The sequence below is a fragment of the Doryrhamphus excisus genome, linkage group LG16 (assembly GCF_037039965.1).
Source record: "Doryrhamphus excisus strain RoL-2023G ecotype Guam linkage group LG16, RoL_Dexc_Guam_v1.1, whole genome shotgun sequence".
In the NCBI taxonomy this organism is placed as follows: domain Eukaryota; kingdom Metazoa; phylum Chordata; class Actinopteri; order Syngnathiformes; family Syngnathidae; genus Doryrhamphus; species Doryrhamphus excisus.
In genome coordinates, this window is record NC_136372.1 from 2,585,273 (window position 1) to 2,612,704 (window position 27,432).

The window sequence follows — 27,432 nt, forward strand, 5'->3', positions numbered from 1 at the left end:
AGTGGAATTAATGTTAAAAAAAAAAAGTTAGCATGAGTGGCCTCCCTCATGTGTGCTGTGCGTGCCGTTGTGTGTGAATTTGTGTGTGTGTGTGTGTGTCCTCAGGTCGTTTGTCACCTATGACCCCCTACCCTACCCTATTACCCCCCCCCCCAGTGTGATAAGAGGCCTATGCTAGGAGGACAAAGTGGTGTTTTTTTATGTTTTTGCACTCTGCTCGCTGATCCTAACGCACTTACCGAGCATGGCGCTCACACTCTAGCCACCCCCAAAAAAGTTCAATGGGCTGGAGTGTGAGCGTCACGCGGGCGTGGGGAGCGCGTCTTATCCGCCTCTTTGTTATCGATGTTCTGTTTCTAATCTGCTGGGCTCCCTTTGTGAACCTGTGCACGGTGCTTCTGTTCCCGAGTGCCATGTGACCACTTAATATTTTCTTTTTTGTTTTTTTTTTGGGGGGGGGGGTTATCAAAGGGTTTAAAGAGTCAAGAGTTTATGGGATCCTTTTTTTTTTATGAATTAAGCTGTCTTTTGTGTGTCTGAACCACGTGTGCCAAAATTGACATGTATTATTCCTCTTTGTCAATGCTTTGAATATTTACAGTGCATAAAAAATATATATATATGAATCATAATTGTAATTGTGGTTTTGGATGCTTTTTCCGTCCTTCTTGAAGACAAATTCCGAGAGTTACAGTCTCACGATATCCCAAATATGTGCTTTTTTTTTTTTTTATAGGCCCGCACTGTGCCTCCTTTCTTGCACACAGCTTACCTCAGTCCAACCTCCCTCTCTAGCTACATCTATTTACTGTACATCTATCCGCCCTTTTCACTGTGCTCCCTACCAGCTCTGGAACGTCGGCCATGACGCCTTGACCATGTGTTTACAACAACGTCACAGTGAAAAGGAGCTGGACGAGGTGTTTTAAAATCTGTTTTTTAAAAAAAAAAACAGCTAGGATGTGATACAGGATCGTGGTGGCGCTAAGCACTTGATCACAGTTTCACAGCAAGTGTGTGGCTATTTTGCTCCGATAGCAAAGAAACTTCTGGATTCATGCAGCTAAAGTCTGAGGCCACTATTAGCTTTGTTGTTTTAGCAATTAGCTTGTTTCATTGTTTTATTACAAAGCCTTTTTATTGTGTTTATGTTAATATTTTCTTTTAAACAAAAGTGTTATTTTGCTAACTTGTAAATAGCAGACGTTCCACTCCAGTCCTGTAGGGGGCGGTACCGCGCATTACAATGGAGTTAGCGGCTAAAGCGAAAATGACACGGCACTTCCTGGAAAAAAATCCATTAGCTAATTTGAGTGCTAACATGCTAGTTAAGAAGTTTTTAGAGTGTCCCGTTTCTGATGCTAGACACTTCTGAAGTTGTGAAAAACGTGTAAATATGGCGGCACGGAAGTCAAAAGAGTGCTGGTTGGTGAGTTGAATCTTAACTTACGGCACTTCCTGGCAAAATCCATGAGCTAATTTTAGTGCTAACATGCTAGTTAAGTTTTTAGAGTGTCCCGTTTCTGATGCTAGACCCTTCCGAAGTTATGAAAAACGTGTAAATATGGCGGCACGGAAGTCAAAAGAGTGCTTGTTGGTGAGTTGAAACTTATCTGTTAAACGTGTGACACAACCAGGAAATCTCCATTTCCATTTAACGAAGACTGACTCGGTTACCGTGCTATGACTAAACCACCCACGTTTTAATTAGACTGGTAACCAAGAAGCAAAGGGAAGGATGATGAATGGCTGAAGTGTCAAGTACAGGGAGCAGGAATTAATTAAAATAAGGGTCGTTAAAAACAACAAAGCCGGTGGTTGGCTTCAGACTTTGGCCCAGACTACTTTGTTCAGCTCATAGTGGATCTTCCCACCACTTCAAAATCTCTGCTACGCCTTCAAACGCTTTCCAAGCCTTTCCAGACACTTATGCAACTTCCAAAGATGCACAGAAAGGAACGTTTCCGAGTCAACTTTGTGGTTCTTGGACTGGATTGTCACATCCAAGAGTGTGTGGAGGGGGAAAAAATGCACTGAGACTAGTATTTCCAATCGCATTTGCATCCATTGTCTTTTGGCTTTCTTTCAACGTGGTTTCTCAGGTCCTTTCAACTGGGTTTCTGCTAAATTTACAGCACAGTCCGTCTGTCAATATCCCGTCAGGCTCATCCCAAATACAGTGTTCCAAGAATTCCACTCTCAGCTGCCAGGGGCGCTTTTTTCCACTTTGGAAGCCGGCTCACGGTGTTCAGTGCTAGCATGCCCGGTGTAGTCAGTCTAGTCGGCCAGTCCAGAAAATAACAGCGTGGGTGTATGTACAGTTTAATTGGTGCTCGTGTTGTCCACTTCCTCGTGTGACCCCGCCGCTTCCCCTGCCCCGTTGGCCCCGCCTCCAGCATGGCCAGCCACCTAACTCTGGGAATGCCTCGCCACATTTTCATTTTATTCCCTGAACATTTCCCTGGAAGTTCTCATGTGTATTGTGTATCTTTGTTTGCTCCCAAAATACACAAAGAAAAAAAAGACCACTTTTGTTTTTTTAAACCCTTTGAATTGATGCTGCTTCTTTGTGTGCTCGACTCTGGGTGGGCCTCGCGTGGCCAGCTTGTAACGCTTCAGTGTGTAATGTTACCATATGCCTTACATGTTTTCCAGGACTAATAAAAAAATGCATAACAAAAAAAGCATTAAAGTATTTTTTAATGTATTACATGTGCTTATATTTAACGCTCATAAGGCAACAGGAGGTGAATAAACATTGTGCGACTCCATCTTTGGTCCTGCTTGGTGGATGTAATTACCTTTACAGTGACGTTTATGTCGCGGTAGACGTCGTTGGAGCACACGTGGCATCTGTAAAGCTGACGTTTACAGTGGAATTGAAGAAAAAGTGCATGTTATAAATTTAACCTTCACCCGAACATGAACACGGAACATAAAATAAATCGTAATGTTAACACTAAATAAGCAAAGAAATTGCAAGTATTATACAACAGTAGTATAAACATGCATTACTACTAATACAAGCCTAATACTCTCTGCAGTTAAGTAAAGAAGACGCTACTGTATACAAGGAAATACAAGCGTCTCAGGCCTTGTCAGCTTCCTCTTCAATCCCCAGTGAGGTCAAGACATCGGACAGGCGTTTCAAGTAAGAAAGGTCCGGGTACCCGTTCCTGAGGGGCGACAGAAAAAGACGAGACGCTCGTGGTGACCTTCAAATGTGCGGCGCCCGCGCGTCATGCTCACCCCGAGCGGCCCCCCTGCAGGCTGGTTTTGTGCGGGATGGCGTCCCAGGTGACCTTAGACCCTTTCTCCTCGCCGGTTACGGTGAAGGTGAGGCCCCGCCTGAAGGCGTCCTCCAGCCTGGGTAGCAGCTTCCTGCTCTTCTCGCAGTCGGGGAGGAAGGCCTCGAAGATGTCCCCTTGGAAGGGTTTTCCCGGGGACGGGTGCTCTTTCTGGTGATGCAAAACAGACATGGTTAAATTCAAGGATGGTGAACTCACCAAAGTTCTGCAGCAGCCTCAGACCTCCTGTAAGCCATCAGGAATGCGGTAGGTGATCTTGATGGTGGCGTGCTTGGTGTGACCCGGCAGGCTAAAGTTGAGTTTACAGTGGCTCATCTTCCCTCGGATGGCGGCTGGCGCCGTCGTCTTCGCCACAGTGCGGCAAACCCTGCAGTGGACGTGCACGGCATCCAGGCACTCGGGGCACATGACGGCTCCACACTCCGTCCGGGTCGTCGATGCCCCGCTCTCCCCGCACACGCAGATGCCTTCCAAGGGTCCGTGAATTTCACTTTGGGCATCCGTGCTGTGTCCTTTTGTAGCTGACTGTGGTCCACCCTGATCCGGGTCTGTCCTGGTTGCTGTTTGACCACCAGATCCGTTTCGGGGTTCATTCTGAGGACGGTCCTCCTTTGTTAAAATCCCGGAATTGATCTGCTTCCCATGACCTTCATTTATTTGCCTACAGGTGGCGCTAAAGGGACGAGAGACAGAGGTAGACCCACTCCCACCGGCTTTGTCCTCCACGTCTCCAGAAAAGACCTCCCTGAGCGAGGCCCCCACCTGAGCGCATAACCGGCTCGACCCGAGTAGGTACAAGCTCCTCTTCATCACGCGCACGCTAACCTTCCTGAAGTGTTGGCGCACCTCCGCGCAGCAGGCCTGCAGCGTCTCGTCTCCGGGGTCGGCGACGCCGAGCTCTGACAGGTGGAGCTCGTACACGGAGAAATCCGTGGCCACGGCGTCCACCAGTTCCTGCAAGTGGAGCTTACACGAGGCCACAGCGGAGGGCTCGGCCCCACGGATGGAGATGGTGGACTGGACGCTGCCGTCCGAGGGTTCCTCGTTTATGTGGAGGTCCGGCGTCAGCGCCTCCACTTGGGTGTTGTAGGCCTCCCTCATGTGGAGCCACATGACCGTCGACACCAGCATCTCTGTGTGGTAGAGCCCTTGGTGGTCTTTCTGGGGGCTCAGCCTCAAAGTCCTGGGTCGACACACTGAGGGATCCTCGTCAGTCTTCTGACCTCCAGAAAAACTTTGAGCTCTCCTCAGTGCAGATCCAGGCCTGGGTGGTGGAAGTGGTGTTGCGCTCAGCGATGGTTTTCTAACCACTGAGTCGTTTTTACACCTCATTGGTGGATGTCCGCTCGAGTCCCCTGATGCTGCTTCTGACCCATGACCTTCTAGAAGGCCAGGCTGCCTGCTGGGACACCAGGACTCCGGCAAATGGGGGTTTCCCAGTGCAGTCAGTGCAGGGTCTTTAAGGCGAGCTGCTAAATGATACGCTTTGCTGCCTTTGGATCTTCTCTCCTGAGGAGCTGTCCTCTCATCCGGAGGTCCTGCGATGGCAGGAGATGGAAGGTGCACCTCAGTGGCTGGCGAGGGATACGATGGGAATCCCATGAGACTGGCGACACCTTCCTCGTGTGGTTGACTCTGCTCCTGAAGAAGGAACTGCTTGGCCTCGGACACATCACTATGGTCGCCCACCATGTAGATGTTGCAGTCATCGTCACTGAGGAGAAGCCTGGGAAATCGGACACCTAAGCTCTCGATCGCCATCTTCAAGCCTCCCACGGGGTTCAGGTCAGTCTTACGTAGCTGAACTTGGCAGATGTTCCTCTCGCTCTCCTGGTAAAGAGAGCTGATGGCCTTCCTGGCATTTTTGATGCGCTCCTGCTTCTCCTCGCCGTCCTCCGCGGTTACTCTCAGAAACAAAGTGGTGAGCCCCTCGCTGGTCACATCCACCACCTCAACGCCGTGCTGGCTCTGGATGTGCTGGTATTCCCGGCCGCAGCGTTCCTGGAGATACTGGAAGACGTCTGCATCCACCATCAGAGGGAGGTCCTCCCACGAGGATGGAGGATGAACATCTCTATCGTCTCGTCCCTCATTAGGGTTCTTGATCGGCGTGGCGGAGGTGCCACCTGGGCCTTGAGGGTGGGCCAGCAGCTGCGCCAAGGCTGACTGCACTTTGGAGTAGGCACCGTGCAGTCTGACCAAACTCTTGGAAGAGTCGCCGATCATCTCCACGTCGGGGTGGTCCTGCTGAAGACGCGCCAACGCGCTTCTTCCTTCGGGAATCTGCCTGTAGTCCACAGTCGCTGTTAACGTTAATATGACCTGAGGGTAGAAAATGAATGAATAATCAAATAATTATCAAAAAAAACAATAATAATTAAAGATTTCAACATTGATAATGAATCCAAATATATACAAATAACAGTAATATTATTAATAATGATAATAAAAGCCACCTTGTCAGGATCCAGGCTGGGACGATACTCGCTGACAGAGAGCTTGTACTCCTTCCTGTCCACTTTCAGGGTGTGTCGGCCATGTTGAATGACTCTCTGTGCCACTGGGAGACAATCGGTGACAGCTGACTTAAGTGCTTTCAGTGCTGACCACTCCACACACACACACACACACACACACACACACACACACGCCATCTTTTCCACCTCAGTATATACAAACTCTGATGCATTCCAGAATGGCTTCCTGCTGTAAGGATACATGAAGATGTATGACTTTTGTTGACATTTAATTTGCAGCTTCATCACTCATTAGGTTTATTCCTTTTTCTAACCCTAATACTTCTTTTCAGAAGCAGAATGATGAAACTTTGAGTTGCTGTGGAAGCAGGAAGACATTGTGGTGAGTACATAATAGTCTATTTTCTTGCATAGGAGCGTTGACCACACCCAACAAATGGCGCTAAAATGGAACAGCATGCTCTTCCATGTCACTATTTTCCCATTATTTGGAATAAGTGTAGTCTGCACTCCACTGAGGGACATTCTACCGACCTCCACTGTCTTCAAATTGGACCAGAGCACAGTCGGCCTTCTTCTTATTAATGGTGACAGAGTCTATTTCCCCTCCTCCGTTGCTGGACCGCAGGAAGTGGACAGACAGTTTATCTATCAGCCGCTCTTCATCAATGTCTGTGGGCAGACCGCTCACCCTCACTATCCTGCTCTCTTGCGCCATCTGCCGGGAGATAACACAAACAGTCACAATAATGGCAATGACGTTTTCTGTTTAAACGGCACTAAAACATAAGTTATCTTATATTGCTCGTTGGTGCAGTTGTCGTCGATATGATTGTTCTGATGGCGAATCATTAAAAACATTTTCTGCTCCTCGTCTTAGTCGTTCAATTCTGCTCAAAACGTATGTGTTTACACGCTGTCAAATTCAGGAAGTGAGGCGAGATACGTCTCAGTCCTTAAACTGAAACGTTTTGGTAGTCTATTTGTAGAACAAAAATAAGATTAATATATATTACCTTACACGGGCTTAGCGATTATTTATTAGCTTCCTTTTTAAAGAGACTTCAATCTCCAGAGTCATTCCGAGCAAAAGTGAAACTGTGATTTGTCTTTTTTTGGTCGCCAGGGGGCAACCGAGTGCATCAATCGTTCATACACGGACCGCTGGCATTGAGCAAAGAAGAGTAAACCTGTCCAATATATTGACGTTTGGCGATCGTAATAAATGCCACAAAGATAAGAAAACTCTGATCTTCAACATAATTCGTATCATTATATTTTGGAATTTAACTAAACGTAATTCCTGAAGTGAAGAAAAAATGTCCAACCTTTATGCTTAGTGGAACTACTGTTAACTACCAATAAAGACCAACCAAGTGAATCAGAGTAATTACGTAGCTTATTTTAAACATACTGTTTGTAAGTACAGTAAGCGTAATCTACTATAAATTTAACATTGTTTCCATATTATTGTATTATTACTATCTCAAGATATACTTACTGCCTGAAGCAAATCCGTTTGTTTAATATCGTCCGAGAGAAGACTTTTTTTAAGCACCAACATAAAATACCGGAAGGGGTCAGTAATAAACCGAAGCTCCCGCAACCGTAGAAGAAGACTTATAACCAATCAGATGCGACTTCCCGACTCTTTTTGCGCATGCGCCTTGTTACAGCTAAGTTCCGGTGCTGCACGTTTCGTCCGGTGGAGGTCACAGACGTCTGAGTAAAACGCAGGTAATTTGTGACATATGTCGCTTAAAAAAGGCAGAAAATATAGAAAATATGCCTTAAAAATGGCTGCGTCACAGTTGAGTTCGTTTATTGTTGTTGTTGATCGTTAAAGTTGCGTCTCGTGTGTTATGTAGGCATTGGAACCCTATTAGCCTAAGATAAGCGCTCTCTTTTATCAAGTATACTTTTGCAGAATGATTCAGCAAATATTAAGTTTTGTACTATTTTTCGATGTTAAGTGGTGCATAGTGTTTTTTTTCTCCACTCAAACTCACTGCGAATGTCCTTTTGTCTTAACGATCAAGCTAAGAAGGATGAGCAGGCTAAGTCGACACTCATGTGTCTCCATGACTTGACTTGATATAAACCCAAACTAAACCCTTACCTTCTTATTCTTTTACAGCCTACTAGATTCCCACAATGGCTAAACTGTTTGAGTCCATTGGGAAGCTGGGGCTGGCCCTGGCCATTGGCGGGGGTGTGGTGAACTCTGCCCTTTTTAATGGTGAGTGACAAACTAATTTAACTGTATGTTACATTTAATATCACTGTACAATGAAGCCTACATATCTTATACGGAACGCAGGAAACGTGAATGTCTGTTTTTTGATTGCAGTCGACGCAGGACACCAGGCAGTGATATTTGACCGATTCAGAGGAGTCCAGGATTCAGTCGTCGGTGAGGGCACGCACTTCCTCATCCCGTGGGTGCAGAAGCCCATCATTTTTGATTGCCGTTCCCGTCCGCGGAACGTGCCCGTCATCACAGGAAGCAAAGGTACAGTAGCTCCGGATGTCATGCCGCATTGTGCTCCACCTGTACGCCTAATACACTCGGGTCACTCTGCAGATCTACAGAACGTAAACATTACCCTGCGTATCCTCTTCCGGCCGGTGAGCAACCAGCTCCCACGGATCTTCACAAGCATCGGTGAGGATTACGACGAAAGGGTGCTGCCGTCCATCACCACAGAGGTCCTCAAGGCGGTTGTGGTGCGTAGCAAGCAGGAAGACACTCATTTCTGACTTATTGTTGATTTTGTTTTTAATTTACGTGTGTGAAATGTGGTGATCCGTTAGGCTCGGTTCGACGCCGGCGAGCTGATCACCCAGAGAGAGCTGGTGTCTCGGCAGGTCAGCGAGGACCTCACGGAGAGAGCCTCCACCTTCGGCCTCATCCTAGATGATGTCTCGCTGGTAGGAAGAACAGCTGATGCATCAAAACTCCCACACACACACACGCTCTGAAATCTCATAGAATATCTTCCAGATGAGTAGTACTACTACAGATTTACTTGATTTCCTGTAGGGGGACTGTGTCCAAGTACTTGTGGCTGGCTGTGTTGCATACTCACTGGATTTGTGTCCTTTCAGACACACTTGACATTCGGCAAAGAATTCACAGAAGCCGTTGAGATGAAGCAGGTGGCCCAGCAGGAAGCCGAGAGAGCCAGATTTGTTGTGGAGAAGGTAACTTATTTTACCAAGTAGTCTCAGTCTGGGAGACACATTTTACAGTCGTTACCCACTTTTATTTCATTTTTTTAAATTAAAATTATTTTGTAATTACTTTTAAATGCATTTTTGACAATTTAAGTCCTTGTGTTTATATGGATTCATTACTTAATTTATGTTTTTTATACTTGAGGCAAGCCAAGCAAATGTATTTTTTTGAAAAAAAGGGACTCAAAGCACATACAGCAAATTGAATGACGCTTTATTTTTTTTAAAATTATGTTTAATTAGTGTTTTGCATTAATTTGTTGGTGGCGGCCTCCCATTAATACACACATGTTAGCACTATTTGGGCTCGCTCATAAACACATTATAATGGGACTGTCTGTGACTCTAGCTTGTAGTTCCACCTCTGTACAGCAGAGGGCATCGTAAGCCTGCTTAACTCACCACATACACACCTGGTCTGACAGAGAATAAGTGAGCAATAGAGGATAAAACATTAAAAAAAAAACATTTTTAAGCACTCACAGGCAGCTCTGTCTTATTAAAAAAAGAAGCAACAGTAGAAAGTGAATTTAATTTCCCACAGCATCCATAAAAAATAGCATGTAAATGCTTCAAGGCCAATTCTGCAAATAAGATGTCATGGAGCCACCTCACCTCAATCCACCACCACAAATAGATTGCTGTCCTGTGTGGGGGACAGAGAGTCGGATTGATATACAGTAGAGCCCACTGGCTCAAGTGTCGCTGTTAGAATGATGTCACTTTAGCATAAACGGGACTTCTTAACCCCCCGATGTTGCCCCTTTTAGGCAGAACAACAGAAGCAGGCCGCCATCATTTCGGCCGAGGGTGATTCCCAGGCTGCCTTGCTCATCGCCAACTCCCTCATGGAGGCTGGCGACGGCCTGGTGGAGCTGCGTAAGCTGGAGGCGGCCGAGGATATCGCCTTCCAGCTTTCCCGCTCCCGAAACATCACGTACTTGCCGTCGGGGCAGGGCACGTTGCTCCAGCTGCCCCAGTGAGGACACTGCCAATGACGGCATCCATTCAAATATATTCATCGACCAATGTGTGAGTTTGTTTTGTTGGTCATGCAGTTTAATCTGTAAAGCTAACCAGTTGATGCTGCATTCAGCATTTGTGGAAATAACATGTTTGCATTGAGATAAAAAACAGAGATTCCTTCGACAAGACTATTAAATTCCATTGTTCTCAATGGGTTTGGATGTCATTCATTTAAACGTTGAGGGTTAGCATCGTTATGCACACAACACAAGGGCAGTAATACAATGAGTAGCATTCACAGGTATTCGTATGGCTTTATTTTTGAGTGGGAAAACTCACCCGAGTACCATATTCGTCTCTCTGGTCAGCTGAGTGCCTTTGAGGTATCATTTGTCGCCACAAGAGGGCGCCAGAGTGTCCAACACTTGAAGGACTACTGTGCTGCTACATCAGGGTTGTCTGGCTGGGGGCCATTGACGGCCTGCAGCTTCGTTCAAGTATTTACTAACTATTACCAAGTTAGGGTGAGTGAGATGTGTTTTCTGTGTGGGAAAAACAGCCCGTGTTAGGGAACAAAATACGATAAATGACAAAGTAAGCAAATGTTGGAGTGCAAACAAGTGAAGCAGGTGATGTTGACTCTTAAGGTATTACACATATTACTGTTGGAACATTATTCAGAACAACATCCAGTACTTACCAGTACCATTTTTAGTCTTGCTTGTACATCTGAGATGTGAGAACTCCAGAGACCATCCGTACTGAGCTGGACCCCTCCTGGTCCTGGCCTGCACTCACACTGAGTATTCGTTTTGTTGTAAACATGTCATACAACTGCAATACATATGACGATTAAATGTCTTATAAGTTGTTAAAATGATGAATTGCCATTAATAATGTGTTAATGAATTAATCAATCATGGACGTCTGAGTATGCGCGCCCCCGGAAAGGAATCCATCCATCCATCCAGACAGTGGCGCGCCTGTACAGACTACGACTACGAGGGGAGGGGAGGAGAGGCGAAGGCGGCCTGGGATGAACGCGGGACGCCGACGTCAGAGCACACTCGGCGGGGCCACGTAGCGGGCGGCTGAGGTCGCCGGTCGGTGGGCCACCTCTCTGCAACATCGCTGTTCATCTATCTCCGGGTCCCCCCTCTTGGCTCACACAAGCGGCCAGAAGAGGTGCATCTGTGGCGGGGGGGAGAGTACCATTACACCCCGGATTGGGAGCTACCCTTTCTTGCATGAGCACCAGGAGGAGGTCGCGCCGCACGGAGGTAAGCCTTCTCGGCACAACACCGGCCATTCGGTTAACATTCCCAGGCGTAATTCGGTCTCTTTGCCATGCATGGCAGCGGTTAAGGGAAAGCGGACTTTCGGCTCACTGGTGGCCGGACTTGCTGTGAGGATCCCCGGAAAGGTGGAGGTAGCTAACGCTGACTTTTTTTTTTTTTTTTGGTTGACAGCGTCGACCTGTTTGTCAATCTAGCACTTGTTAATATTTCATATACCGCGCTTGTAACTGTGCATTCACGCCGATAAAAATGACATTAACGGTTTTAAATGCATATATTTATTTCAAAGTGCATGACACACTTTTGTCATTCATGTCGACATTTGTTAAGTTGCTGCTTGCTCACATCTGACGTGACTGTTAGCTTCATGCTAACTAGCCCAGCACCGAGCTGGGCGGATTTGTTGGGGGGTTAAAAAAGTGAAAGTCTTCTCTCTTTTGGAAAAAAAATCAACTTACTTTGTTACATCGTTGCTTCGAAAGAGACGCGAACGTTGCTGTTTTCCAAGGTGGGGGCCACTAAAGCGACATATTTGAGTGTACCTTTTAAGCTAATGTTAGCCAAGTTAGCTTGTCATGTGTGTGCAGGTTAATACCTATGGAGAAGTCGGCTAGCATGCTAAGCAGTTAACACGGCCTCTTATGTTTTTACTCTAGGTTGCGTTAACCCTTTACTCTCTCTATGGTTACTACTTAGTTAAACAATACATAGATTCAACAAAAGGGAAGGGAAAATAACTTCCCAAAATGATGTGTAATGGTGGCTCACCTCTTTGACAAGAAAATATGCAAAGCCAACAAGGCCTGGTCATTCCTGTTTTACCAATTTAAAATACCAAGACACTGACCCATTCCTGGTATTTATTTATTTTTTAACTAAACAAGTCGTGTTAACTTCACACGTTGAGTTTGCTCAAGAATGACTTGACATAATTGTTGCTTTTCTTCTCTGGCATAGTTCTCGTCATAGGGTCTCCAACAGGTAGCTCTCCATGGTGGCTGTACGGGGACAGATGCAAAAGAGAACCCATTCTTTCTTATTCTTTGGCAAGGCAGGTGAACACGAGGTGTTAATAAGCAGGGTTACGATGCCATATGCTGTACGCAGTTGGTCCCGTTATAATGGGTTTTTGACTTAGAGTAGGGTAGCACCATGTGGGGAGGTCCAAATTTACTAGTGAATAATTGCATGTATTTCTTGTAATATTACAGTTGCCTTATTTTGCTGAGATATTATTTTTTTAAGTGTAATTTTCTTCTGACATTATGGCTTTAGTCTGTTTTGTGATGATGGATGTGAGTTGGGCTCCAGGGTTCAAGTACCGATGGAGGCGCGGGGGACCCCCTGCCATGCAGCCCTGCACACTGTGAGCGGGTTAAGGTCTTACGAGTTAGCGGCGAGTGAGGAATGTGAACCCTAACACTGTTCCGTCTCTCCGAGCTGAGAAAAGGCAAATCTCATTAAAGTCTGAGAGGAAGCAGGAGGGAGTTGGGCTTTTTTTTTTTTTTTTTTTTGCAGCATAACGGGAGGCGACTGATTTTTGACGTCTTCCTGCGCAGGTCATTGTCAGATCAACACCGTCTTTGTGCGCTGCGGTTTCATACACAGTGTGACGCTTCCATCCTGTCTTCTTAATACTCGCGTCTTATCCGGGGTGTGTGTCGTTTTGTGGCCTACCCCCATATTGAAACCAGTTTTTGGTTTTCTTGCCTCTTGAAGATGTTTCGCACGTTGATTTCTCTGCAAGTTTTGCTGACAGTTCTTCTTTGCCTTTCTTTGTATTCAGTCCAAACTTAAAGCTCCACATCTGAGAGGATCCTCTTCGCAAATGAAAGTGATATTGAGAAGTGAATAAGTTCCCCCCCCTCCACATCAAAGTGCATTATTTCACTCTCAAATGACTCATCACCAATAATGCCGCTAAGCTCGCAGAGACATTCCATGCTCAATATGGCCTTGTGTAACCGCACCGCACCGCACCGCATCATGCATGTTTGGGTGCTTTCAGGGGCGTTAATTTGCAAAAGGGGGAAAAAAAAAAAATACAAAAATGGAACATTAAAAGCTGCGCTAGCGTGCCAGGTTGCATCACAGGCTTCCAAGCTTCTCATGCAGTTTGTCATCCACACTCGGGGATAATCTAGTCGGCTTTGTGTCAGAGTCGCTCCATCAGAACGGAGCTTACGTTAGCTGGCAAATGTTTGTCCGTCTTATGACGTGAATGTCAGACAATAGCATCGTCAGCCGAGTACATGGATCAGGGCTTAGTCCATTAAATTGGTCAAAGATCCTTTTTATATGACAGGAGGATGTACTGCCAAAATGTCAAAGATCCTCTATATGAGTGTTCCCCAGGGAAAAAAAGTATGGACCATTATTTTATTTCAAACTTTGCCCTCTCACTGTGGCGGTTTTTAAAAAAAATAATTAATGAACACAGTTTCACGGCAGAATTTGGCCTATGATTAACCATAACATATGCATATACAGTAAAGTCTCGTTATATCGATATTCTTGGGAGTCTGAAAAAATACCGATATAACCGGACTATCCATATATCCGATCCTGTGCCGAACTGCATTAAAAGTGGGCGGATCTTTGATATGGCATGTAATTTTCTCCTTGAGTTCATGGATTGCGTTTCTAGCATGCTTTTGTACTACAATACATTTTGTACTACAGTAAATAAAAATAAACTTACGCTGTAGTGATTACCGGTTACCGGGACATAATTCACCCCGGAACATAATTCACCCCGGAAGGTGTTGCCACCCGGAGAGGTAGGCGCGAGGGACGGGTGTTTTCGGCTGTGTGTGCTGCACTCTGGTGGTGGAAGTGTGAAAAATAAAGTTGACTGGAAGCAGTCGTTCGCCGTGTTCTTTTTTGGTATTGAAATCCTTAAGCAAAGATTGATTTAAGCTGCTTTTGTATCGATATAAGCAGACCAAATTGGCTGGCGGGAGATGAAAAGGGCATCCTAGTAACCGGATTATCATAATAACCGGGTATCGTACTAACTGAGCTAATTATATCATAAAAGACTAGAAATTTGCCGGGAAATGAAAATAGTATCGTAATAAGTAGTAATTCGTTTTAACCGATATCGATATAACGAGACTTTACTGTATAAGCTAATTGTACATATTTTTGGCCCAAATTAAGAATTTTTAATAATAAAAATAGCTAAATGGAACTGAATGGGGCTGGTCTGATGTTAACTTTTCTAATGGGATGTCAGCCTCTGCACACATTTCTACAAAACATTCAACAAACTGTAATGCCTGTGCTTGTCATTAAGGAAGATGTAGTCACCCATGCAAATCCAACTGCGCATCGATTATATTTTTATGATATTTTTAGGCTTCTTTTGTGGCTATTAAGCGCCATTTGGCATCACGTTAAGTTAGGTGTGCATTGATCATTGACCCAAAAGTGTCAAAAATAAAAAGCCTAGCTTAACCTCTGCTTCTTATTGTTGCCACTTTGATTGTAGAACGTTTGTTCAAAACGCACACAAATGTTTTTCTCTGCCGTCTGCAAGAAGAGACACGTGGTAGTGTTTGGTTTTTTTTTTTGTTTGGTTTCCTTTTATTCCTGCAGGCGCTTTTCTAGCAAGCCACCCACCCTGGTGCACACTCATAACGGCAGGCGGGTAGCAAAAGTTGTTTGAGGTCACCCGACAGTCAAGCGAGGACACACTGAGAGTTGTCCTGTCATTGCAACTGATTGTATGGATTAGGGATGGAGCGGTAGGGTCTATGTGGTCTACAGGGTCTAAGTGATCATAGAACCATTTGAGAAGAGTTTACATAGACCTTTAGGCAACAGACTGTACTAGCGGCGGAGTACAGAAAAAGGTTAAAATATTGGGTTTTAGTGCCAACCGTTCCAACAGGCACTACAAAAAAGTCCTTGATTCGAAACTGACACCCAAGACACAGAGAACAGGAAAAACTGGTGTCTTATTAATAATAATAATAATAATAATAAACATGGCCACATTTAAATAAAGCAAATTCTCCAAGTGTACTTCAAATAAAAACATACTGCACATTGTTAATCACTAAATTTGTTTTCCAATGAATGAATTGCGGGCGGCACGGCGGTCGAGTGGTAAGCGCGCAGACCTCATAGCTAGGAGAACAGGGTTCAATTCCACCCTCCCCGTGCTTGCGTGGGTTTTCTCCGGGTCTTTCTTCCTCCCACATTCCAAAAAAAAAAAAAACATGCTAGGTTAATTAGCGACTCCAAATTGTCCATTTGTATGAATGTGAGTGTGAATGGTTGTTTGTCTATATGTGCCCTGTGATTGGCTGGCCAAAGACAGGGATAGGCTCCAGCACCCCCTGCAACCCTTGTGAGGAAAAAGCGGTAGAAAATGAATGAATTGCAAATCAATGAAGTACTTCCATTATAGTACGACACATGTACACATACTTCTACTAAAGAACATATGTCAGGTTAGACCAGGGGTCGGCAACCTTTACTATGAAAAGAGCCATTTTACCCAATGCCCACTGAAGAAAAATAGCCTGGAGCCGCAAAACATATAGTATGTTTAAAACAACATTGGAGGGAATTTGGGGGTATCAAAGTAGTTCAGATAAGAAAAGACGAGTTGGAGTACTCTTGCTAGTTTTGGAGATAAACTTACATAAATGTATGTGTAAACTACTGTAAACGTAAAAACAAGTTCCCATGCCGCTGTTTTTAAATTATCTCGAATTTATTTTTTAGATTTGTAGGTAAGTATTACTTGTTTTTCTTCATGTACTGAACTGGAAAGCAGTCAGAACTCACTCAGGATGCATTCATGGTCTCAGACAAAGTTGGATTTTTTAAAACTCATTACAAAAGACGTGCATTTTCCCCACTCGGGTGTTAAAAATATTCAAGCATCGCAAAGGGAGCCACAATAAAGAGGCTGAAGAGCCACATGCGGCTCTGGAGCCGCAGGTTGCTGACCCCTGGGTTAGACAATAAAAATGTAAAGTAGTACAATAGGTAGTAAATTGCCTTTATTTTTGCTTAAATGGCACACAATTGCCAGAATGTAGTTCAGTTTGATGTTTTGGTGGCGCATCTCTGCATGTTTTTAGGAAGTAAATTTGTCCTTGGGGGGGCGGTGGTTAGCGTGCAGAACTCACAGCTAGGAGACCAGGGTTCAATTCCACCCTCGGCCATCTCTGTGTGCAGTTTGCATGTTCTCCCTGTGCATGCGTGGGTTTTCTCCGGGTACTCCGGTTTCCTCCCACATTCCAAAAAAAACATGCTAGGTTAATTAGCGACTCCAAATTGTCCATAGGTATGAATGTGAGTGTGAATGGTTGTTTGTCTATATGTGCACTGTGATTGGCCGGCCACCAGTACAGGGTGTACCCCGCCTCTCGCCCGAAGACAGCTGGGATAGGCTCCAGCAACCCCCGCGACCCTCGTGAGGAAAAAGCGGTAGAAAATGAATGATTGTTTAGGACTCGTATTTATGGACACGTAATGTACTATGTGAGCGAGCATGACGGCTCGTTAAAATGTCCGAAAAATATTTAGTGTTTGTCAAGCAATGGAATCCACACCCATTCATTTGCGAGGACTTGTGGTTTTACACTTCAACACGTCGCATCAACACAAATGCGGTTTTGTGACTTGTGAGGGTGTTGCTGGAGTTTCACTTCAGACTCTCTGTTGACATGACAGCGGAAGAGAGAGACGGGCTTTTATCATACACCCCCCCCCCAACCCCCCCGTCCCGTCCCAGCTTCACCTCACATGTGCTTGTTCTCTTCATGTCTTATCTCGTAGGTGATGCTCCTTTAAGCACCGATGGCAGTTCCAGGTGTCCCTTCTCCTTCGTCTGCTCCTCACTTGGACCACGGCGGGGCTCCGCAGTGCTGCAGGAAGCTGAAGTGATCCTCCTCCAAGGGTTTTTGCTTCCTCAAGGACGTTTATGGAGCCACAATTGCGACAGATTGTATGTCTTTCCAACTTGGTTTCCCATCCTGGACAGCATGGATGCTCTGTTTGAATCCGGCTGACTGTCTCTCACCTCCTTTCCAAAGAGGGAGGGCGGGGGTCTGGTGCAGCGCCCCCTGCCCTTCCTTCCTTTTAGGGCGCCTTCATAAGGTATTCCTTTCAGCATTCCCTTTTCATGAAATCCTGCCAGAGCCTCAAGGAGGAGGTTTCCGTCCCTTGCCTGGGCGGGATGTCACAGGAGGAGGGACGCAGCAGGGCGCAGGTGTCCCCGTCCTACTATAACCCCGCCAACCCCGATGGGGACCTGACGGGCAAACTGTACAAGCGGGAAGGAGGCGGCAAGCCTTACTCCGTGTTAGTGGACAACAAAATGGCCACCAAGACGTCAGCGGATGAGCTCGGCGTCGGCGCTCAGCAGCAGTATTTCCGAGAGGGCGGGGCGGGGCAGGAAGTGCACACGCAGGGATCGCAGGAGGCCACCTCAGAGGAGACGGAGGACGAGGACGACGAGGAAGAGGATGGCGAGGAGGGCGGAGAAGAGGGAGGAGGGTTCAAGCGCGAGCAGATCATCGTGGAGGTCAACCTCAACAATCAGACCCTCCATGTCTCCAAAGGGGACAACAAAGGTGGGGGTGCAGGGGATGACTCTGAGAGAGCCGGCAGTGAAGATGACGACGAAGACGAGGAGGAGGACGACGACGATGAAGAGGACAGTCCCGATGAGGAGGACGAGGATGAAGACGACGAGGAAGAGGAGATCGAAAGTCGAAGAACGAGGTCAAAACGGGTTCACCGAGGCGGCCCCGCTTCCGGGCAGCCGCAGAGGAAAAGCCTCCGCACGGCTCTGAGCTCGCCATCCTCCGGGATGACCACCAGGGGGCGGCGTAAGCACGCAGAGGCGCCGAAGAGCCAACGGAGATCAGCCAGGTCGGCGCCGCCATCGTCCGCCGGCGCCCCGGCGGGGGCCAAAGCCGAAACGGAGGAGAAGGAGATGCTGGCGTGCGAGAAGTGCCCGCGGGTCTTCAACACGCGCTGGTACCTGGAGAAGCACATGAACGTCACGCACAGGAGGATGCAGATCTGCGACAAGTGCGGCAAGAAGTTTGTCCTGGAGAGCGAGCTGGCCTTGCACCAGCAGACCGACTGCGAGAAGAACATCCAGGTAAGATCTCTAGCGCCCTCTTGTGATTCAGTTTATTTAAAACAAAATGGTAACAAAATAGCATGCATTCCTTCTGATCCTGTGACTGCATTATATTTCCAACCAGCAGAGGGAGCCAAAGTATAAGGAAATACTAATGCATTTCATCTCAGATCTTTGCAGGTATAGCTCCTTATTTCTAATCTTCTGTTGTTTATTCTCCGAAGTGTGTCTCCTGCAACAAATCCTTCAAGAAGCTGTGGTCGCTGCACGAACACATCAAAATCGTGCACGGCTACGCGGAGAAAAAATTCTCGTGTGAAATCTGTGAGAAGAAGTTCTACACCATGGCTCACGTCCGCAAGCACATGGTTGGTAAGTGACAGGGGCCCCGAGCGTGTTTGCTCATCCGACACCATACCGAACAGCTTTTTAGTTAACACCGGCCACAACATCAGGTACGTTCAGGTACATCGGGAAATATTGTAAATGGTTCAGTCTGCCGCCATCATACGTACATTAACTGTACAAGTAATGGCTTACGTCACATTTTAACATTTTTAAAGAAGCTAACTACTCATCCATACTCATAACATTGACACCCTGAATTGGCACGCAAGTGTAAAAAGAAGTTAAGACTTAGCTCTTGTGGTCAAAGTGAAGTTTTTGTGAGGTTTATTTTCCTAAAAATGCAACAACACAAGGTATCCCGTTTTATTCCCGCTCCAATATTTGACACGTGCGTGTTTGTATTCCCTACAGCTCACACCAAGGACATGCCGTTCACCTGCGAGACCTGCGGCAAGTCCTTTAAACGCAGCATGTCCCTCAAAGTCCACTCGCTCCAGCATTCGGGGGAGAAGCCCTTCCGCTGCGAGGTAAAAGGCACCGCCGTGCATTCTGATTTACACCGACCTCAAATGGATTCAGTTCAATTTGTAGCTTGATATTTTAGCGTGTCAGCGTCACATTCCGGGTTTGAATCAAGTCAGCTGGCATCGGCTCCAGCTTAGCCGTTGACCCCAATGAGGACAAGCACTCTAAATTGGATGGGTGGGTATCTAACTGGCGTGAATACAATGGTGTTCACTGAGGACATGGAAACATGAGCCGTTATTGCATCATATTTTGCTGTCGCTGCCGGCCTGTTAGACGACAGCATGTCGCCCTCCCCGCCCATCTGTTTGTCATGTGATAAACACGTATCTTCTTGACATGGCTGACCTGAAAAGCCCTACTGTCACACAGCAAATCATAAAAAGAGGCGCGGGTCGCCAATCTGGCATAGCTCCGGCCCTTAAAAGTTTTATTTTCATGTTATTTGTGGCTGAACAATCCAAAACGTTGCAGAACATCTTCCCAAAAGAGTGGAATCTCTCATTACTGTAAAGGGGAAGTGGTGCGTCTCCATTTTTTTCCTTCTCTTTTCACTTCCTGTATCATGAACAGGAGTTTTGGCCCAACAACACCCCCCCACCCCCCCCTTTCTCCCAGGCTGCTGTGACCTTAAACAACCATTTTACCTGAATGGGGGTAGGTGCATTCAATAATAGTTCATGCAAAATAACAAAGAATTTTGTCCGGTGCCGGGATCAAGCGGCAGCAGCTGTACCATTACACCCCACTAGGGGCCTGACAGGCGAGTGGTTGACTTTTGCTATTTTATTCTTATTCTACCTGAATGGAGGTAGGTGCATTCAATAATAGTTAATACAAAATAACAAATTATTTTGTCCGGTGCCGGGATCAAGCGGCAGCAGCTGTACAATTACACCCCACCAGGGGCCTGACAGGCGAGTGGGTGACTTTTGCTATTTTATTTTTATTCTACCTGAATGGAGGTAGGTGCATTCAATAATAGTTCATGCAAAATAACAAAGAATTTTGTCCGGTGCCGGGATCAAGCGGCAGCAGCTGTACAATTACACCCCAACAGGGGCTGACAGGCGAGTGGGTGACTTTTGCTATTTTATTCTTATTCTACCTGAATGGAGGTAGGTGCATTCAATAATAGTTCATGCAAAATAACAAATAATTTTGTGGGTGACTTTTGCTATTTTATTCTTATTCTGCTGTTTTTGTTTTTTTTTTTTTTACTTTGTGCTCCATGCCTCATGGCAGCAATGTGCATCCTCTGCCCATTTGCCATGAATGCACCCTACTTGGGCAAAAATAGGTCAAAAACTATTGAAACATTAAAGAGTTAAATATGTGCATTGACAAGTTTGGAGAAGTTTCTGTTCCCCACCCGAGGCGGTCTCAGCACCATGTGTGCATGGGTGGAGCCGCTCTAATTAAACACAGGACGCCATCGCGATCCGTAACATGTCATTACGTGCTTATTATAGCGCCATGTGTAACATCTAGGCCACGCTCCACGGTGGTCTCGACTCTCGACCCACACTGCCCTGCCCGTGAAGGTGCTGTCAGTGTGTACGCGCACAGTATTTTATCGATATGTTACACAGACCTGACTGTGCGTGTGTGTGTGTGTGTGTGTGTTGTTTACAGAACTGTGACGAGCGGTTCCAATACAAGTACCAGCTGCGTTCCCACATGAGCATTCACATCGGACACAAGCAGTTCATGTGCCAGTGGTGCGGCAAAGACTTCAACATGAAACAGTATTTTGATGAGCACATGAAAACACACACAGGTGAGAAAACCACGTGCACGTCATCACCATTGAACTTCTCATTGTTGGACTAAATTTGCTCCGGTCCGAACATCTAGTTGGATTTCTTGCTTGGCTCACTTTTCATAGCCGCCGCCGGCTTTTTTTTTTTTTTTTTACTCTGATTCAGAGTTCTGTCCCACATACTTTTTCCTCATAAAGGAACATGTATTTTAGTCTGCCGTTTAACATCCCAAAATTCCAGGCACTAAACTGGTCGATTTGTTAAGCCAAAAATATTTTTTACTTCACTACAGATTCCCGTATTATGCAAAAGCGACTTTTCAATGATGTTGTAATAGTAATATGTGTCACTGGCATCTGTTTATGAGCACCAAACACGAGAAAAATCGTCATAATCATCTCCGTGGGCGGCACGGTGGTCTAGTGGTTAGCGCGCAGACCTCACAGCTAGGAGACCAGGGTTCAATTCCACCTTCGGCCATCTCTGTGTGGAGTTTGCGTGTTCTCCCCGTGCATGCGTGGGTTTTCTCCGTGTACTCCGGTTTCCTCCCACATTCCAAAAAACATGCTAGGCTAATTAGCGACTCCAAATTGTCCATAGGTATGAATGTGAGTGTGAATGGTTGTTTGTCCTGTGATTGGCTGGCCACCAGTCCATGGTGTACCCCGTTCAATTCCACGCTTGGCCATCTCTGTGTGGAGTTTGCATGTTTTCTCCGGGTACTCCGGTTTCCTCCCACATTCCAAAAAACATGCTAGGTTAATTAGCGACTCCAAATTAGGTATGAATGTGAGTGTGAATGGTTGTTTGTCTACTATATGTGCCCTGTGATTGGCTGGCCACCAGTCCAGGGTGTACCCCGCTTCTCGCCCAAAGACAGCTGGGATAGGCTCCAGCACCCCCGCGACCCTCGTGAGGAAAAGCGGTAGAAAATGAATGAATGAATGAATCATCTCCGTACTTGTTTACTCCAGAAACCCCACTTCCTTATACAATGTGACCATCATGTTATTGTAGCATCACATGGCTATGCTAGTGTTGCTAACGTTTGTGTCGCCCTGTGCCACTTCTTCATGCTGTGTCGTTGCATGTGACATGTGACATCTATTACATTGGACAGAGGTAAAAAGTGGATCAAATGCAGTATAAATCATTGGAATTAAAGCTGCAGACACAGAATTGTGTGAAATTAGCTTCCAATTAGCTTCTCGTCCTTATTTCACCCACAATTTCCATGGATTCGGCGGGCATTGTAAAACGCTCGTTTGCATTAACAAAGAATAAAACACACACTCGGTCACGCACAACCTCACTAGCATGCTCTGCTAAACTAAGACTAACTCAACTAACCCGCTTGGGATTTATTTACCAACAAACAAAGTGTTACCACTCAGGTAAAAACGTGGTGTTTTTTTGCTGTCTAAAAGAGGAACAGAGGTGGGACATTGTCCAAGTGGACGTTGTTTTCTATAGTGAAACTAGTAATGAGAGGCTCGCGTAACACGAAGGAGGGCCGTACATACATGTGGCTTGTAATGACTAGCTGGACACATGCTGCTGGTTCCATCCCTCTAGTTTTCTCTTCCTTGCAGCCTTGCTATTTTTCTTAAACACACGCTGCTCTGTGTGCTGGCCCTCCCGCTTCTATTTGTGATGTCTAATTACACAATTCCTTTCCTGTCCCTGCCGCCGCTGCTGCCGCTGCAGGGAAACACCCATCCAACGGCCTGGAATAGTGGCTTGCAATGTTCTCTCGCCGTCGATTCACACAGATCCTTCAAGAAGTTAAATGAAGATGGCCACATTTTTTTTTTTTTTTTTTAATATTCAGCTGTTTTGTCGCAAACGCACAACACGGTGAGCGAAGGCGTTTGGAGAGCCCTCCATCAGCCGGTGGAGAGACGGCTGCGTGGGCGCCGGCAGGCACATTGAATAGCTGGCGTGGAGGAGGGTTAATGAGAGTGGCGTTCCGACTGTTCATTTTCACGTCTCCGTCAAAGTGAGAAGCGTCATGGCGTCCTGGCGAGTGGGCGGCTTATTAGCATGAGGATTAGCGTTAGACCACGGGGATGGAAATGTGACATTTCGTTTCAAATGACTTTTTTTTTTTTTTTCTTACTTGACAGTCAGCTGGGAAATATTGCAACAAAATACTTGAGAATGTTGAAATAAAAAATGTTGTGATGTATTATAATTTTTTATTTTATTGGCCAGGTTCAACTTTATGATGAAAAATCAAGTACATATATGCATGGGAGTGAAGGATACATAGTATCTGTTAGAGATTGCTATATTTTAACTAAGATGATGCATTACTATCCAGAATATCTATACTATCTATACCAGGGGTCTCAAACATGCGGCCCGCGGGCCAAATGTGGCCCGCAGGACACTAGTTTGAGGCCCCCGCCTTGATATAAAAGTTTAATGTTAGTGCAGGCCCGCGCAAGTTTGATATGGATGCTGTATGGTATCATGTACCCAGAAAAAAATTATTACGTTTGATTCATGTTCATGTTAAAGGTTAAATAACTGTTAATAGTTATCCTCCCTATCCGTGTGGAAGTGGTAAGTTTTTGGCTATTTAAGTTAACTTAATAACTTGAAGGCTACCGTTTAGGTCGCTAAGCTCTCTAGTTTGCGAGTTAGCATGTATCTCAAGACCCTGCAGTTGCGCAATATGTAAATAAAAAGAGTATAAATGTGACAATAGTCATTTTTTGTCATGTCTACAGGGCTCTAATAATGCTTTGTTCATTTTAATATGAAAAAAATAATTTGTCTACCCACCAACTATATGTGGTTTCTTAAGTTTTTATTATTATTATAGTTATGTATTTATTACTGATTGATTGATTTTCTTTATTCTTGATTTGTTTATTTATTTTTCATCTTATTTTGTGTAGAAAAATAAAAAGTAAGATATTTGAGAACAGTGGAATGTTTTATCAGAGCTTTTCTTGGAGAAAATCGGAACCAAAGCAAAGTTTATTAATGTTTCTGTTTTTAATAAATGTTTTTTTTTGGAAAACCTGATGCGGCCCAGACCCTAGGTCCAGTGGCCCCCAAGTAAATTGAGTTTGAGACCCCTGATCTATACTATCCATAATTTCTATAAATGCGTATGCTCTCCATTTTAATTCCATTGTTTTTGCAACCCCCAGTCACAATCTCTCAACCTCTTTGCAGGAGAGAAGCCTTTCATTTGCGAGATTTGCGGCAAGAGCTTCACCAGCCGGCCCAACATGAAGCGCCACCGCCGCACCCACACGGGCGAGAAGCCGTACCCCTGCGAGGTGTGCGGCCAGCGCTTCCGCTTCTCCAACATGCTCAAAGCGCACAAGGAGAAGTGCTTCCGGGTCACCAGCCCCGTGGTCCTGCAGACCAGCGGCCAGCCTGTGCCTGTCGGCATCTTTGCCAACACCTTCTCCACCGCCACCACCACCACCTCCTCGTCTTCTTCTGGACCCGGCCCCTCCACGGCCGCCCCGTCGGCCGCCAACAATACAGCCCCGCTGGCTCTCAGCCCACCAGGGGCGGCAATGCCCCCTCGAGGCCCTTTGGGACACACCTTCTCCCACGTGCAGATCCACTCGGCCTCCTCTCACCACCACCCCCAGCAGCAGCAGCAGCACCTCTCAAACACGCCCCAACCCAACCTCCACACCCACCACCACCACCACCACCACTTGGCCGTACCCCCAGTCGCTCATCTGCCCCCTCCTCCGGCTCTTTTTAAGAGCGAGCCCCTGAACCACTGCGGGCATGAAGACGGCGCTTACCTGCACCACATGGCCCCCGCTGACAAGGGTCCCAGCGCCCCTCAACATCACTGAACTACCAAGCACACCTACAACACAGACCACACCCCGCTTACCCCCCTCTGCCTCAGCTTCCTAGGTCCTAACATGAACACACTCTTGGATGGCGCCCTCACAAGCGGACAGCTTGGTCCCCAGTAGGCGACGGTTTGAACCACAAATGTTGTCTGCATTCGATCCCTCGTTTTTACATTTTACACAAACTGGAGTCTTCTCCAACGTTCCAGCAAGTCCAGCCCAGTTTCCACGAAGCGGTCTGGTGCAGGTCACTACGTTTTTATTCCCAAATATCCTGATTGGTCGAAACAGAAATGTAATATGATGGCGTTATACACACTGCTGTCCACTGATTGGTCGACTAAGAATTCACACTTGGAGGTGTTTGCACAAGTTTATTGACATAAGAACGCCGTTTTATCCCGTTGTTTGTTCAGGTGTCTTTGGAAGACGCAAAATGCAAACCCTTGTTCTCGTTTCATTACTGGAGAAACGTTCATCTCCAGTAACGGTGTGTTTTTGGACACGCAAATCGCAACATTTTGAAGGTTTTTTTTTTTTTTTTAATTGCTATGCTAACCGAAAACTGCATCAACAAATGACAGAGTAGATCAGCGGTTGCGGTAATATCGTATCTTTGTGATGGTCGGGGCCTTTTAGACAAGCGGGAAATTATTTTCCCTTTTTAATCGGAAAAAAATACCCGTCATGGAAAATGAAAGACGCGCATGAAACGCTAAGAACATTTATTAATTCATTCATTTTCTACCGCTTTTTCCTCACGAGGGTCGCAGGGGGTGCTGGAGCCTATCCCAGCTGTTTTTGGGCGAGAGGTCGGGGTACACCCTGGACTGGTGGCCAGCCAATCACAGGGCACATATAATAGACAAACAACCATTCACACTCACATTCATACCTAATTTGGAGTCGCTAATTAACCTAGCATGTTTTTTGGAATGTGGGAGGAAACCGGAGTACCCGGAGAAAACATGCAAACTCCACACAGAGATGGCCGAGCGTGGAATTGAACCCTGGTCTCCTCGCTGTGAGGTCTGCGCGGTAACCACTAGTCCACTGTGCATGACGAAAACAAAACATACAATCAAAAAATGTCATTGATTACGTCGCCTATATTTGTTTACAAACGGGGACGCTGACACGCACTAATTACGTATGAGGGGTGCTCAGTGTAACCTAAGCTTCACTCACTCCGTCGTGGTGAACTGGACCGAAGTGGGAACGTTGCTTAATCATCATAGAGCCAGCTGCTGTCACGTTTTTATTGGTGGTCCAATCCGCTCTTCCGGCTGTCCGCTTGTGATGATGTCATCCATTGTGTGTCAATGTAAGGGTGCGCTGATCAGATTGGAGTCAGTCAAGCTAAACGTATACTTTTAATGTGTGTTTGACCCTCAGACTGGTATTTTAGGACGTTCATCTTCATGGTTGGGATGGTTCTCAGCATTTATGAGTGAAATAATTCTCTCTTATACAGTGGATGGTGGGTGGATTTTTGTTTTTATTATTATTATTATTATTATTATGATGACTGGAGGTCCCTCCCATAGCAATACTCACCAGTGGCGCCATGAAATGTCCCATGAATGTCGACGCTGGTTGGACCAGTCGTGCAAGAACACAGTGCCATCCGTTATGTAGTGTGACAGAAGGGAGAAGCTTTTATTGTTTTTTTTTATTATTTAAAAGGAAAAGGTTTTGTACGTGAGAATGTGATGTAAAAGTCATTTAACGGTGCTTTTCATTCCACAATTGCTTTGCTTCAATTTTTTAACACCCCCCCTTTAATCCACTTGAACGTCACATAGTCTTGTCGGGCCCGGTTCCTCTACGGAGAAGAAGAAACTCAGATTTTGCAGGCGTCGTTTTAACTATCCATTACTGCCACCGTGAGGGTCCGTATGTATGAGCCCCCCCCCCCACCCCCCCCCATCTCCCATCACCGCTGCTGTCAGAGATGATACGGGTTACCATGTTGAAGCTGATTTAACATTCTCACTATCCACACCTGACCCACGGAATTCCACCATTTGCTGTGTTAAGACTCTGGATTTTATTCCGGACCCTTTTTAGATCTGAATAGCCGGGTGAATGTCGCCTACGCAGAAGGATGTGTCGTCTTTTTTTATGTTTTTTTTTTTGTTTTTTTTTTTGCAACAAAGCCCCGCCCCCACAGTGGATTTGTATGGACGAGCAAGTCAATCAAAACAATGTATTAGCCGATAAGGAGAATGTCGTCTCTTGACTGTTATTTCCTGTGCGAAACAAAAGCCACCATTAGATGTATTTTTTTTTTTAAAGCGATTCTATAGACCATATAGCCCAGAATGCCACCCTTTTTACACAGCCAGCCCCCAACCCCCGTTTTTCTGTATTCTCACACATCAGCTTTGACTTTGGAGAACACTGACGGATATTTTTCACTGAATAGTCGGCTACCTTTACGTTTCCACTAAACCTGTTCGACCACTAAATTGTAGGTAACGCTACCTGTATAGTTTCCTTAAGCGTCTTGACGAGCCACACATTTTTCTACCAGGCGATTAGTCACATTTCTTAA

General features: G+C 45.9%; 3 protein-coding genes and 1 long non-coding RNA gene across 6 annotated transcripts; 2 read left to right on the forward strand and 2 right to left on the reverse strand.

The window, feature by feature from the left end:
* Positions 1-2,693: 2,693 nt before the first annotated feature.
* Positions 2,694-7,402, reverse strand: LOC131102690 (uncharacterized). The gene is made up of 6 exons (XM_058048153.2): positions 7,287-7,402; positions 6,320-6,503; positions 5,765-5,868; positions 3,531-5,630; positions 3,250-3,458; positions 2,694-3,176 (listed from the first exon to the last, which is right to left on the reverse strand). Exons 1-6 carry the CDS (start codon positions 7,347-7,349, stop codon positions 3,089-3,091), a joined length of 2,748 nt encoding a protein of 915 aa, XP_057904136.2. The 5' UTR covers positions 7,350-7,402; the 3' UTR covers positions 2,694-3,088.
* On the forward strand, positions 6,118-10,199 carry phb (prohibitin). 2 transcript variants are annotated; one of them, XM_078797424.1, is made up of 7 exons: positions 6,118-6,167; positions 7,923-8,024; positions 8,136-8,297; positions 8,370-8,512; positions 8,600-8,716; positions 8,894-8,989; positions 9,793-10,199. In XM_078797424.1, exons 2-7 carry the CDS (start codon positions 7,940-7,942, stop codon positions 10,003-10,005), a joined length of 816 nt encoding a protein of 271 aa, XP_078653550.1. In that variant the 5' UTR covers positions 6,118-6,167; positions 7,923-7,939; the 3' UTR covers positions 10,006-10,199. The 2 variants fall into 2 exon arrangements, with proteins under 2 accessions (XP_078653550.1, XP_057904146.1); XM_058048163.2 differs by lacking the exon at positions 6,118-6,167 and adding an exon at positions 7,379-7,522.
* Positions 9,586-11,930, reverse strand: LOC131102697 (uncharacterized). Its single transcript, XR_013630051.1, has 3 exons — positions 11,745-11,930; positions 10,689-11,179; positions 9,586-10,530 (listed from the first exon to the last, which is right to left on the reverse strand). It is a non-coding gene; the product is annotated as an uncharacterized LOC131102697 (long non-coding RNA).
* Positions 10,971-26,780, forward strand: znf652 (zinc finger protein 652). Of its 2 annotated transcripts, XM_058048157.2 has the most exons (7): positions 10,971-11,268; positions 17,086-17,254; positions 17,343-18,418; positions 18,625-18,772; positions 19,160-19,275; positions 20,909-21,053; positions 24,226-26,780. In XM_058048157.2, the coding sequence occupies exons 3-7, from the start codon at positions 17,432-17,434 to the stop codon at positions 24,870-24,872; spliced, it is 2,043 nt and encodes a 680-aa protein (XP_057904140.2). In that variant the 5' UTR covers positions 10,971-11,268; positions 17,086-17,254; positions 17,343-17,431; the 3' UTR covers positions 24,873-26,780. The 2 variants fall into 2 exon arrangements, with proteins under 2 accessions (XP_057904140.2, XP_057904138.2); XM_058048155.2 differs by having other exon boundaries at positions 10,971-11,393; positions 17,086-18,418.
* Positions 26,781-27,432: the final 652 nt, after the last annotated feature.